General features: G+C 48.0%; 1 protein-coding gene across 2 annotated transcripts in view; it reads left to right on the forward strand.

Moving 5' to 3' along the window:
* Nucleotides 1-12,411, forward strand: part of RAD54L2 (RAD54 like 2) — a 97,175-nt gene extending 84,764 nt beyond the window's left edge. For both annotated transcript variants that reach the window (XM_084839678.1, XM_084839679.1), the window contains 4 exons: nt 248-444; nt 1,992-2,081; nt 6,705-6,797; nt 8,832-12,411. In XM_084839678.1, the coding sequence (XP_084695804.1) occupies nt 248-444; nt 1,992-2,081; nt 6,705-6,797; nt 8,832-9,847 (1,396 nt within the window). In that variant the 3' untranslated portion in view covers nt 9,848-12,411. The remainder of the gene's footprint in view (nt 1-247; nt 445-1,991; nt 2,082-6,704; nt 6,798-8,831) is intronic.
* The last annotated feature ends 1,754 nt before the right edge of the window (nt 12,412-14,165 follow it).

A 14,165-nucleotide genomic window follows, 5' to 3' on the forward strand; every position in this document is an offset into this window, starting at 1 on the left:
CAGGATTGCTGTAGCTGTATTCTGCAAAATAGATCCCGCATTGACTGGGGGGTTGGACTAGAAGACCTCCAAGGTCATCCAGCTCTAAAATTCTGTGATATGATTCTGTGGGGTGTGTGTGTGTGTGTGTGTGTGTGTGTGTGTGTGGGTGTGGTGATGATGGAGTGGATCAACCTGCTTTGTGGTAAGAAGCTGTTTGGGTCCCTTCCAGTTCTGTGGTCCTACTCAGTGCTGACTCTTTCCACAGGCGACCAAGCCTCAAAGGTGAGGACAGGCCAGTGGCAAGCGTACGTCCTGTTCAGTCCACCCCCATTCCTATGATGCCTCGCCATGTCCCCTTTGGCAGTATGGGATCAGCTTCTGTTTCCAATCCTGCTATCAACTTCCCCATCAATTACCTGCAGCGAGCTGGTGTTCTCGTGCAGAAGATTGTCACCACAACAGGTAAGTTGCTTTGTGTGGGTTAAGGAAGGGACAGAAACTGCAGTCAACTTCCTTGGGAAAGGCGTTTGCACCACAAGTGAATAGTGAAACTGAAATTTGTCACCAGCCGTTTGGGGCTGATCGTCATATCAAACTTTCATCCAGGTTAACTTGTCATCGCTACTTATATACAATAGCAGCCTTCAAGCTTTTGGGGTCCAGAACCCACCTGTAACATGCCTGCAACATGAGACCCACTTCTAATTAGTTTAACTTTATATGTCCATCTTCCTGATTTTTTGCACTAGGGAAGACAGGAATCCTGTTCCTTTAATAGCTGCACAGAAGAGAGAATGCTGGCAGATGCTGTTTATCATGCAGGGGTGAGAAAAGCTGTTAAAGGTACAAGAGCCTCATTCACCTTTGCACCAGCTCATCCTCTCTTTGTCTTTTTCTTTAAATACAAACAACCTTGAAAAAAGGAAAAGAAAATGGTGGTGATGCCACTGCTGCGACCCACCTTAAGTCAGAGAATGATCCACTTGTGGATCCTGGCCCACCAGTTGAAGGCTAGGGATACAGGATATGAATATCCTTTCCCAGTAGATATTTTTTCTCTCTTCCACTTTTTTTTTACACAGGTAATTAAACACTGGGTCCACATTTAGCAGAATGTACTGGATAATGTAGCTAATTGCCTGGAAATTTTTTATTTCTTCTTCGTGGTCTCTGTGCATCACACATGTGGGCTCTGCACCTGTGCTGAGCCTCTTTCGGGAAACTTCTAAAGCTGAGGAACGTCTCGGTGGGAAACCTCCCCCACCATCTACTGCAAATGTCCCAGCAGGTTCCTGCCCATTCCCACAGTTCCTTGAGACTGCCTAGTGTGGCCTCAGACCCAAGGGAAAAATCACACCTCAGTACCAATATCAAATTTGATATTGATACCAAAGTGGCGATGGTGGGTGGGTTGTGTGAATGCACAGATGACCACTTGAAGAACCACAGTCACAGGTAAGCAACCTGCATTTCTTCTTTGTGGTCTCTGCATCACACATATGGGCATTTTACAAGCTACCAGTGGCGGGTAGGTGTCTCACAAGACAGATGACAGCACAGCTTGGCCAGAAGTACAGTTGGAACATGCTTTAACATCCAGTTTGTATCGCTTTACCAATGTCGAGGCTTTCAACCAAGTCACCGCTTTACATAAGTCCAACGATGGCACACCTTTGCCAAAGGTTGTAGACATGGCACCCCCTCTCATCAAATGCACCCTAACATGAGATGGATGCTCTAAGCCTGATCAGTCATAGGCTAAATGAATAGTTTGCACAATCCATGAGGCCAGCCTTTGAGACAAGACAGGGAAGCCCTTCTTGGGACCACTGTAGCAATCGAAAAGCCAAAAGAGGCGCAGTGTAATTAAACACTGGGTCCACATTTAGGAGAATGTACTGGATAATGCAGCTAATTGCTTGGACATTTTTATATACTGGTTTTCTAGTTGAATCCTGCTCTGTAAATGCATGCCATGTCTCATGTACATACTATTTTATCCATTTCAGATATAGTGATTCCAGGTACAAATACTTCCACCGATGTGCAGGCAAGAATCAGTGCTGGAGAGAGCATCCACATTATCCGTGGGACTAAAGGTAATTGAGCCAACTTCCGCTTCTGGGCAAAGAAAACATGTTATCTATTCCTCAGTTTTTCTTTAGGATTTGAGATTGGGGAGGGAGGGAGAAGCTGTGTTTTGTACGGGTAGACAAGAAGAGGAAGCAAATTGTGTCACTAGAGTGGTGTTAGCAATAGTATTTATTCTGTCATTATAAATGGCTTTCAACCCTAGTTCAGAAAGTGCCGTTGGGAACATTTCCATAAGGTAAAGAGAACCACCAGCTTTCTGCTGCACAGTAAAATATTGTTTGATCTTCTAAGACGTTTGTACATCATTGACTATTAGTCATTTATTATAATACATGGTGATGGGTAGATTGGCATCAGTCAGAAGGCTTTAATGGTCAGCCTCACAGCAACAGATCCAGTTGTCTGTGGTTAACTAACCATGGTTAGTTAGCATGGCTGGTTCACACAACACAACAACCCACGATTCAACGATCCAGCTACTTGCACATCTTTCTTCTTTTAGTATTTATTGAATGCTTACAACCTACCAGGCACTTTACAAAGGCAGACATGCTCATACCCTTCCAAAAGGTCTAGGTCGATGCATATTTGTAGATTTATATACAACCAAGAAACACAGAGGGAGCAATCCTATGTCCCCTAGATAGTGTCTGGGAGACATAGAATATTTTGGTTTCCTGGCTCTGAGGTCAGAATCAAGGCTGTGACATCGGAGCCAGGAAACCACACTGCCCTCCCCCTCGGAGCCAGCTTGGAGAGAACCATGCCAGCTACCTCTCCATGCTCAGAAAACAGTGCAGAGATGGGGAAAGGGTGTTTTTTTTCCAGGGGAGGGGAAGAGACCAGGGGGACAGCCATATGACATACCCTATTGCCACCCCAGCCTTCTACCTTCCCCCTCCCCGAGGCCTCCACCAGATGGGCAAAAATGCATGTCTAGCTTAAATAGACGCACCTTCCGCTCTGCATTGGATACTCGCAAGCCTCCAAATTTTGAGGCTTATGAGTACCCAGGAAGAATCCAATGGGATTGCTCCTTTAATGTAGGAGATGAAGGAACTAAATGCAAAACCTTCAGGATTGGGCTCAGTTGTTACAATTTATTTATTTATTTATTTTATTATTAAATTTATTAATCGCCCATCTGGCTGGTCACCCAGCCACTCTGGGCGATGTACAACATACAATAAAAACAGTTTAAAACAATAAAATTCTACAATAAAAACATTTTCTAAAATACCCTAACCCACCCCAAATGCCTGCCTGAACAACCACGTTTTTAATGCATGACGGAAGCTCATTAAAGAGGGGGCATGACGGAGTTCCCTAGGGAGGGAGTTCCACAGAGTGGGGGCCACCACAGAAAAGGCCCTCTCCCTCGTCCCCACCAGTCTAGCTGTCCTGGCTGATGGGACAGAGAGAAGGCCATCCGAGGCTGATCTTGTTAAGCGGCCTGTCTGGTGCTGCTGGAGGCGCTCCTTAAGATAGGCTGGGCTGGAACCATATAGGGTTTTAAAGGTCAAAACCAACACCTTGAATTTGGCCCGGAAAACAACTGGTAACCAGTGCAACTCCTTCAGCACTGGAGTGATGTGATCTCGCCAGCGGCTGCCTTTAATCAGGCAAGCCGCCGCGTTCTGTACCAGCTGCAGTTTCCGAACCGTCTTCAAGGGTAACCCCACGTAGAGCGCATTACAGTAGTCTAAATGAGAGGAGACCAGGGCATGTACTACCGATGGGAGCAGATGGTCGGGAAGGTAGGAGTGCAGCCGCCGTATCAGATGGAGTTGATACAGCGCTGTCCGGCTCACAGCTGCCACCTGAGCCTCCATGGACAGCTGGGAGTCCAAAATGACCCCCAGGCTGCAGACCTGGTCTTTCAAGGGTAGCCGTACCCCATTCCACACCAGGTCAACATCCCCCAGCCTCCTCTTGTCTCCCACCAAAAGTACCTTGGTCTTGTCAGGGTTCAGCTTCAGCCTATTCCTCCCCATCCAGCCACTCACCGTATCCAGACATTTAGACAGGGATTCTACGGCCAACCTTGGTGAAGATTTAAACGAGAGGTAGAGCTGCGTGTCATCCGCATATTGATGACACTGCACCCCAAACCTCCTGATGATAGCCCCCAGCGGCTTCACATAGATGTTAAATAGCATCGGGGAGAGGATGGAACCCTGTGGCACCCCACAAGTAAGTGGCCACAGGTCCGAAACCTCCTCTCCCAGTGCTACCCTCTGGTACCTGCCGGAGAGGAAGGACCGGAACCACCGCAATACGGTGTCCCCAATGCCCAACCCCTCCAGGCGGTCCAGGAGGATACCGTGGTCAACGGTATCAAAAGCCACTGAGAGGTCGAGGAGAACAAGGAAGGACCATGCAGAACCCTCCTCATATCATCTACCAAGGCGACCAAGGCCGTTTCTGTCCCATGCCCAGGCCTGAAGCCCAACTGAAATGGGTCTAGATAATCAGTTTCTTCCAAGTGTGCCTTCAACTGCACCGCCACCACCCGCCCAATCACCTTGCCCAAAAATGGCAGATTTGAGACTGGGCGAAAGTTGTTCAAAACGTGAGGATCCAAGGAGGGCTTCTTTAAGAGCGGTCTTATCACTGCCTCCTTGAGGGCTGATGGCATCACTCCCTCCTCAAGGGAGGCGTTCACCACCGCCTTGATCCCCTCACCCAGTCTCTCTCTGCAGCCCATAATGAGCCAAGATGGGCAAGGATCAAGTAAGCAGGTGGTCGGCCGTACCGATGAAAGCACCTTGTCCACTTCATCAGGAGGAAGAAGCTGGAACCGATCCCACAAAACCGGTTTGCCACAGGCCGCCTCTTGCTCACTAACTGTATCCACAGCGTGCAGAGTAACACACCTAATCTGATCAATTTTATCTGCAAAGTGCCTTGCCAAGGCCTCACAGGAGGCCTTAGAATGCTCCAGTGGTTCCGGAGCCACAGGACCAACCAGGCTCCGGACCACTTGGAACAGCCTCCTGGGACTGCACTCTGCAGATGCGATGGAGGCAGCATAATATTCCTTTTTTGCTGCCTTCACCGCCACGTGATAGGCTGAAGATACAGCTCTAGCCCGTGTCTGATCGTCTTTGGAGCGAGACTTCCGCCACCGGCGCTCTAGCCGTCTCACCTCCTGTTTCAGAGCTCGTAACCGCGGGTTGAACCATGGTGCAGTCCGAGCCCTGTTCAGGGGGAGAGGGCATTTTGGAGCCACCTGATCTAATGCCCCAGTGATTGCGGCATTCTAGCCACCCACCAGGGTCTCGACCGAGTGGCCGTTGGCATGCCCCAGAGAATCCCCAAGCGCGTTCAGGAATCCATTTGGATCCATAAGACGCCTGGGGTGGACCATTTTAATGGGTCCTCCACCCCTGCCGGAGGGGTTGTGGAACCGAGAAGTCCAACGTCACCAGATAGTGATCTGACCATGACAAGGGGGTGGTGGATATACCCCCGACTTCCAGATCACTCCCCGCTTCTCCAGAAACAAACACAAGGTCTAGTGCATGACCGGCTACATGGGTGGGCCCAGTTAGAATATGGTGCAGCTCTCAGGAGGCCATGGTCTCCATGAAGTCCCAAGGTGCTCCTGTGAGGATGGCCTCCGAATGTACGTTGAAGTCCCCCAACACCAGTAAGTTAGGGGACTGTACACGCACATCAGAGACCACCTCAAGCACCTCGGCCAGGGAGTCAGTCGTGCAGCGGGGTGGACGGTACACGAGCAGAATCCCCAGACTGCCCTTCGGGCCCAACCTCCAATCCGTAACAATCCGTAATGCTAATGTTTGCTGTTCTTCTAGTATGCAGAGGGCTTGAAGGAATTGAGCTCAGTCATCTTCACAATAACCTCATGAGGTGCATCATTAATCTTTATGTGTAAATGGGGAGCGGAGATAGTGGTTAGACTGAGGATACTCATCTCCTCCTCCTGTTCAGCCATGAACTTCCTTTTGACACAGATCTACTATGGTGTGAGGGCAACATTCTAGCCCCATGAATTCTACCCATGAGAGGAAGAAATGCATAGGAAATGCAGCCCTTGGAGTCTTGGAAATTTGGTCTTTCAGTTGTCATTTTAGAATGTGGGTGTGGTGACATTGGCTGGGTTAACACCACACATCAATCCACACTCAAGGTTGAGTGTGGGTTGTTGTTGAACCATGGGTTGTTGTGTTGTGTGAACCCAACTGTACCAATAAACCATGGTTTGTTAACCATGGAAAACCCATAGTTTGTTGTTGGGTTGTGAACTGTGGGTTGTCTGTGGTTAACAAACCATGGTTAGTTAGCATGGCTGGTTCACACAAGACAACAAGCCACGATTCAGTGACAACCCACACTGAGTCCATACTCAACCTTGAGTGTGGGTTGTCATGTTGTGTGAACACAGTCCTTCTGTCTTTGGGAAGTTTTGTTCTCATGGCTTTGCATGTAATACATCTACAGTCTCTGCCACATGAGACACCAGTGGGCAATGCCGGAAGTGGAGATGATCCTCCATAATATTGAATTTAAGGGACTCCTACTTTGTTGAGTAGATGTTTTCCTCAGTCTGTCACCAGTTAGAGATGGCTTAACTATTGTCTCTTCCACCCATCTCTCTTCAGGGACATACATCCGTACCAGTGATGGACGGATCTTTGCTATCCGGACCACAGGCAAACCAAAAGGCAGCGACGATCATCGCATGGTTGCCTCAGGTGAGGAGCTTATGCTCTCAAGAGCCTCTTATTGAGTTTTTCTTTAGCAATGTAGTTTGGGAGATAACTGTTAGTTATTATAGTAACTAATACACCCATTAAACATCCACTCACGTGTTTAAAAAAATCTCAAAGTGGCTTATACATGTTAAAAAACAACAGAAATTAATAATACTAAGAGCAATAATGAAATACAGACATTAAAACAGCAGAATGCAGCAGATTAGTGAATTAAAAATCACACATTAAAAGCAAGCTGAAACAAAAACATTTTACAGATCTCTTTAAAACATGGAAGGAAGGGGCTTGAAAGATCTTCAGGATATTCCACAAGCATGGTGCTGACACCAAAAGGGCTGCCTCTTGTATCCACCCACCTGTACCCTTGCAAAGGAGGGACAGAGAGCAGGGCCTCTGAAGCTGAGCCTAGGTAGTGGGCAGACCACAGGGGAGCAGGCAGTTACTGAAGTGCAACTTCAGGCTGCTTTAGATTTTGAAGGCTAAAACCAGCACTTAAACTGAACACAGAAATGAATAGGCAGCCAGTGAAGGTGACATAAGTTTGCAGCAATATGCTCTGATTTTCAGGATCCAGACAACAGTCTTGCTGCCACATTTTGGATCCATTGAAATTTCCAGGTAGCTCCATGTGAAGAGCATTGCTGTGGTCCAGTCCAGAAGTAACCTGGGTTCAGATAACTAAGGCCTGGTCTGACCTCTCTAGAAAAGGCTACAGCTAGCAGACCGGCCAAAGTTGTAAAAGTTGTAAAAACTCCTTGGCACCTCTGCCACCTGAGTATCCAAAGAAGGGTTGGGTCAAGGAGCACCCCCGGCTGTGTGCATGCTCCTTCAAGGGGAGCGCAGCCCCATCTCTAACAGATCTTATAACCTCTCCTGGAAAGCCAGAATTGCTAGCCAACACCACCTCCATCTTACCTGGAATAAGTTGCAGCTTGTTCACCCCCATCCGCTCCTGAACTGAAGTCAGAAGCCAGTTTGTCATCTACGCTACCACCTTGGGATCAGATGCTGAAAAAGAGATGAAGAGCTGAGTGTATCAGTATACTGATGTCACTTCAGCCCAAACTTCTGGATGATTTCATGTAGCAGCTTCATGTAGCTCTTGAAAAGCATGGGAAACAAAGTGGAGCCCTGCAGTCCCCTCAGACCAAGGCTACAGGTAGAACATTAGTATCCCAGCATCACCTTCTGAGACTGATCCTGCAGGCATGACTGGGACCATTGGAGCACAGTGCCCCAAGCCTCATCCCTTTCAGGCTGCTCAGAAGGATATCATGATGGTATCAAAAGCTGCTGAGCGGTCCAGAGGACTCAACAGGGTCACACTCACCCCATCCATCTCCCAGTGTAGGACATCCCCGCCATTCAGTGTGTTTTGAATCTCTTCCCTGCACTGCTCGTAGTAATTTCAGTGTCACTTTCCCACCTCCTAGCACAGGTGAATAACTGACAGCAAAGTGTCCTGCGTCCTGTTATGTCGGGCTGCTCTTTCTCCATGAGAGAATCTTTCTCAGGGGCGCTATAAAGACATAAACAGCATACATAGAAAATAGGAGAATAAGAATAAATCATAATGAAGTAGAATACGTTCTCATAATCCAATGCTAATTAAATACCAAACAACTTATTTTAAAAATGGGAAATATTTAATGGAATTCAGAACATACATATTTAAAAGGTATCTAACAAAACAAATTTAAAACAGAACACCTGAAAATAAGACAAAAGTTGCAACCTGCCAAAATGTAATAATGAATTACAGAAAGTTGCTTTAGAAACTCATATATACTAAGGCATCTAAATACCAACATGCAGATAAAATAATTGGACTATCGATTTCCAGCAGCAATTCTCAAATATGAGAGACACGATAGTGACTCGAGTCAAGAGCATTCTGAATTAAACCTTTCATATCAGAGCCAGCTGCCTCTGCAATCAGGTGCCACCCGTAAGACACAGAGCTCAAGAGGAGCGCTTCCACTGTGTGCCTGACTGTGCTTCTGTCGTTCGCAGGATCCCAGGGCCCATCTCTTGACTCCACAAGCAACGGCAGGCACGATGCCTCATCGCCCAAGCTTCCCAACACAGAGGAGCTCACTCGGCCCATCTCCCCTGACAGCCCTGAAATCATCAGTGAACTCCAACAGTATGCAGAGGCGGCGGCTGCCCGCGAGTCCAGGCACAGCTCTCCCAGCACCAACACTGCACCCGGACACCCCACCCGGAAAGACAGTGCAGCCCTCCCAGCAGCCCGTGGAACTGAGCAGCGAGCAGGGACCCACGGCGTGGCCTCCGCCTCCTCCTCCACCTCCTCCTCCTCCTCCTCCGCTGCCCTGCCAGCCACCAGCCAGCATATTGACAGCCACGCAGTGCTGGACTTGCGAGGCAACAAGCGCAAGTCAACGTCGCCATCTGGCCCAGAGGAGCAAGCTCACCGACAGCAGAAGAAGCGCTCGCTGCCAGCCACGGTGCAACCCTATGAGAGTGGGTACCCTGTCTCTGGTGGGTTCTCCATGCCCTCTGTCCCTTTAAACCACAGCCTAACCCACCCCTTTGCTCCCCAAGCAGGCAACTCCTTGTACATGGGCACAGGCTCCTCCTATTACCAGCTGCCGAGCTTGCTGTCAGACCCTCATCTGGTGTTCCCTGTGACTACTGACGCTCTGCTGACAGCCGGCACCGCCAGCTCCTCTGCTGCTACCTCAGCCACCGCCAGCATCCCCTCTTTCATGTTAAACCCCTCCGTGACGGGGATGCTGTCCAACTACTCGCTGCCCTTCACGCAGTCACTCCTGCCGGAGCCCAGGATGTTTGCTCCTTTTCCAGCCCCTGTCTTGCCCAGCAGCCTTCCCAGGAGCATGGCCTCTGCCTACCCTGGCTTCATGTCCCCTCATTCTGGATATCCAGCTGGGGGCCTCCTTCGGTCCCAGGTGCCTCCATTTGACACCCACGAGGTCTCTGAGGTGGGCTGCAGCTCCAACGAGGATGAGGACAAAGATGATGATGTAATAGAGATCACAGGGAAGTAATGGGCTAGTCTTTCTTAGATCTCGGCTCAGCCAGGAGGCAACAGATCCTCACTGGACCTTTCTGGGGTCAGGATTTTACATCCAGGACACACAGCAGAGGTGGAGGAGGAGGTTGGGAAGGAAGTGGCATCTTTAGCTGTCAAAGATCTGCTCTGTATGGGGAACTGTATAGAAAGGACACCCCTCCCCAGGAGCGGGGACACAAGAGGGCTGGGGGAGGGAGGTAACACTGCAAATCATAGGAGTGCCTCCTTGACTTTCCCTCCCATGCTGTCTGTATTGTCTGAAAGGGAGACCTGCCATTATGTTTCAGTGCCCTTTGTTAGGCTGGAGACACTGGGTTGAACTTTTTTTTTGTCTGTGGAATAACTCACACACACGAACTGCCTTATCTGTGAAAGTGCATCACCCCATGATAAGTAGGGGGTGAGTTTGTGCCCTAGGAGATATGATGATGAATAGCATTATTAATGCAGGGAGGGAGGCGGGGTTGGAAAGAGCAGGCAATGTGTAATGTGTAGGTGGGAGGGTGGGGGTGGGGCAGGGTCTGTGTGAAAACCAATTTTGTCTTTTATCCTTCTGGAAACTCACAGATTAGTGTGGTAGCCTTCACCAGGCCCTTGTTGAGTGGTGACAGGCCTCGGGGTGTTGGGGAGAAGCGGTGCTGATAGGCAGCTCTCTGACCTTCCCTGAGAGATCCATTTGAAGGCAGGGACCCCTGTAGGTTCAGTTTCATGCTGGCTTCTTCAGCAGGGTTGGGTTAGGAGTTGTATCAAGTCTCTTAGTGAGGTAGTGCTTGGTGAGGGAATCGTGAGGGTTTTCCCGGTTCCCCCTCTAGCTTTTTGTAGTGATCACTCTCCCTTACCCCCCCCCCCCGCACTGCTGAGGGGGAAGTCCACAGGTTTGGCAAGGATGAATCTTGGCTGTCAGGCTCCTGTTGATCACAGTGAGTTGAACCTCTTACAAAAGGGATGTGCGTAAGTCCTGCTGCTGCCTGTGTGTTTATTGACACTGTGATTGGACTGGCCTTTTTTCGCTCTCTCTCCACAGAACTGCTTTGTTAATTTATTTCATGAAAGCCAAGTATTTATTTTGGGATTCTTTACTCTTTTCTTCCCCTTCCTTGCGGAAGACAAGGGCCTCTACAGAAAGCAGTGATAGTTCACAGGATGGTCTGTATGGGGAAGAAGTGGGGAGAGAAGTAGACTGCTTGACCAAAGCAGAGGGCAGGACCAAGATAGAACAGCCCCCCTTTCCACATTTTTTCAACTGATAAGGCATGAGACAATCATTGTATTGTCTGTGCCTCTTTGGGGAAACATGTGGTGTTATTACAGGGGGTCACTTTCAGTGTTGGCTGGAGCCATGCTTGGTTTTTAGCTATTTCTCTTGCAGTAGGCCGGATACTAGGCAGCCGTAAGGCTGATGTTAAACTGGCTCTCCCCATCTGTTGGAGAGGTTGGTTACTAAAGCAGGTTCCCAGCATTCCAGTGGTTCATGCGTAGGATAGATATGCCTTTGGGGAGGAATATCCTCTCAGCACTATTGCTAGGCTCTGGTCCAAGCCTACTCCATTATGTGTTGTCACAGACGTGTGTAAGGAGAAGCCATTTATTCTCATATAAGGTTTAATGAAGGAAGGAGGTTCCATGGGATCGATAGAGAAATCAGCATCTGCCTTGCTTTCTGCTGCAGGGAGGGATACGTATGGGGATGGTGGGATGACACCCGGAGCTTGTCTTAAAAGGTAGCACCAGGTAATCAGTTTTCACTATTTCAGACTTCTAAAGTATTACCATTCCAGAGAAAGAGGAGGAGGCACTGCACACTCACGGAAGGTTACCCTTGACAAGGAATCAGTGAGAGTGGCCACCAGAAACTCGTGCTAAGCAAGCCTTTCCAGGATACTGGTTTTGACCCTATTCTCACATTATCTTTGTGATGTGGTTACTGCAAAGAAATGAGTTGGTTCCACTAATGTGGTTAAAATTGCCCCACCCTGCATGGAAACCACTTCTCTTACATTGACTCACTCACTTGTTCTCTCTCTGTCTCTCTCACTCATACTCTTTCTCCCTCCTCTCTTGGCTTTCACACACATCTTTCCCTACAAAGTTTGTATCCCACATGATTTGACAAAGGTAATGTAAGAATTGAGTCTTTGTCCATGCTGTGGAAGGTCTACCAAACCCCTCAGCTAAAGAGATAGTAGCTAAGTGTTCTACATACTGTGTGTCAGAGATAGTTCCAAAAGAAAGCTGTGTGTGTGTGTGTGTGCACGCGCGCGCGCATACACGTGCGCGCACGTACACTTGTATGAATCATTAAAAGCATGTAATGTTGGGCTTTCTGACTGTCTTTCTCTGTTTATTGGACACTGTCTGTCAAACCTAACTTCACCATTCATAGAAGCCTTAGATTTACAGTTAGCTATGCAAATTACTTTAATTATTTTAAAATAAAAACATTAAAATAGTGCTTTCTTCTTTAACATATCCTAGGAGTTGAAAACCGAGGGGTTCTGAGCAAACTTCTGGACAACTTGTCTTTGGATGCACCATGGGAATAAAAAAAAACAAACACAAACCCCCACAAAAATAGCAAAGCAAATTAACTGATGGTGTCCATTCGCGTTTCTCCAAAGACTTGGCCATGGTACGTCTGTGAATCATGCCCTTATGTGATTTTATGTGTCCACCTCATGCAAAATATGATGACACTGATTGTACTGTAAAATCACTCAGATGTCTTTTGCAACCCTTCAAGTGGACTTGGGGACTGGATGTAGGCAAGTGGGGGGTTCTTGCTTGTCTGGCAAGGATGCAGAGCTTCTGAAGCCGAAGCAATTTTTGGAGAAGGATATTGTTCCTTTAGGTTTCAGGCAGATTCCTCAGTCTTCAGTGTGTGTTGTTTTTGGCAGTGAGACATCCTACTAGCTCCTGTTTTGACTTCAATGGAGTAGTGACATTCACAAGACAGGCTAACGTGTTCTGGATGCTGCGTGTTACTTCAAACAGTGCTTTTTTCTGATTCTCTTGCTCCTTTTGAAGAATGTACAAGGACTCCAAAGGAGTCACCGGACTAGGCAGGCTTTTAGCACATCCTCACTGTAATGGGTGGGATGTTCAATTAGGGGAATAGACACATTTCGGATTAAGTAAACCAGGCTCTGTAACCACCATTAAAATAGGAATGCAAGATAAGGTAGCTATTAGCAGTAGGAAATGGTGTACACCTGTAACTTACTACTGTGGCCACTGGATGGCAGTGTTGCATCACATGGATTATTTAGGTTTTAAAATACCTTATTTTGAAAAACTGGCTTTTGTACTTGGTTAAGAAAATTATGAAAATGTTAAGTCTGTCTGTGCACATCTCTTCCTCTCTGTCTCTCTCTGTCTGTCTGTCAACTAACCTTCTTATGTTAGCGGAATGCTTGATAATGTATTTGTACCACTGACAAACTCCACTCCACCTCCCTGTCTCTCTCTAGTACTTTCAGTTAGACCAACCACTTTCTGTAAACTTTGGAGAGAAGTACATTTGTTGGGACTGATGCCTCTACTTCAGCAAGTGCCTGAGCTGGGTCTTTTTCCCACCCATAGGGATTTAAACTAACTGGTCTCCCAGAGATTGAAATTGTCATTCCCCAGCACTTGCCGAGAGACTCCTGCTGGCATTGGGAATGAAGACTTCTGCTCGGCGCCCTTGTTGCTCCTTGAGGGTGCAAAATACCCTCCTTCTCAAAACACCAGCTCTCCCAGGTGTTCAACATCCCCTCGGAAGCTGTGGCTTCTAGCAACAAAGGGCTGGCTGCTGTGCCTTGTTTGTGAAGCGTAGAGGGTACTTGACATGGGAGCTGGGCCAGCATGGTAGAGTGGCTTAGATAGTAGAAAGCCAGAAAGGTCCCTTCCTTGATGCAGCTATGCTCCCCAGGAATGTAGTGGCCACTCGGAAGCAGCACATGCGGTTTGTGTTGTGGGTAGGTCACTGACTCTAACCATAGCCACTGGGCATACCTGTTTCCCCTTATCTCCAAGCACCATTTCTTTCTCTTGCTGGCTCTTAGTTCAATTCTTGAGGCTAACTTTGATGGGCTCTGCTCAGGCCTGTGTGACTTGCACTGCTGAATTTCAGACTACAAAAGAATTAAAGAAGGCAACTTGTGGTATTCAGGTCTTTACAGATGCCAACATGGAGCCGAGACATCTTGGTGCACTCAGCTAAGGCCGTGGGATGCTTAGGGATGTTCTTGAATACCCCAGGAGCCTCGGAGATTTGTGTAATCTCTGGGCTACCCTTGACAGGACATATTATT

The sequence above is a fragment of the Heloderma suspectum genome, chromosome 2 (assembly GCF_057233095.1).
Source record: "Heloderma suspectum isolate Gila_16-S chromosome 2, 16-S_ref, whole genome shotgun sequence".
Classification (NCBI taxonomy): domain Eukaryota; kingdom Metazoa; phylum Chordata; class Lepidosauria; order Squamata; family Helodermatidae; genus Heloderma; species Heloderma suspectum.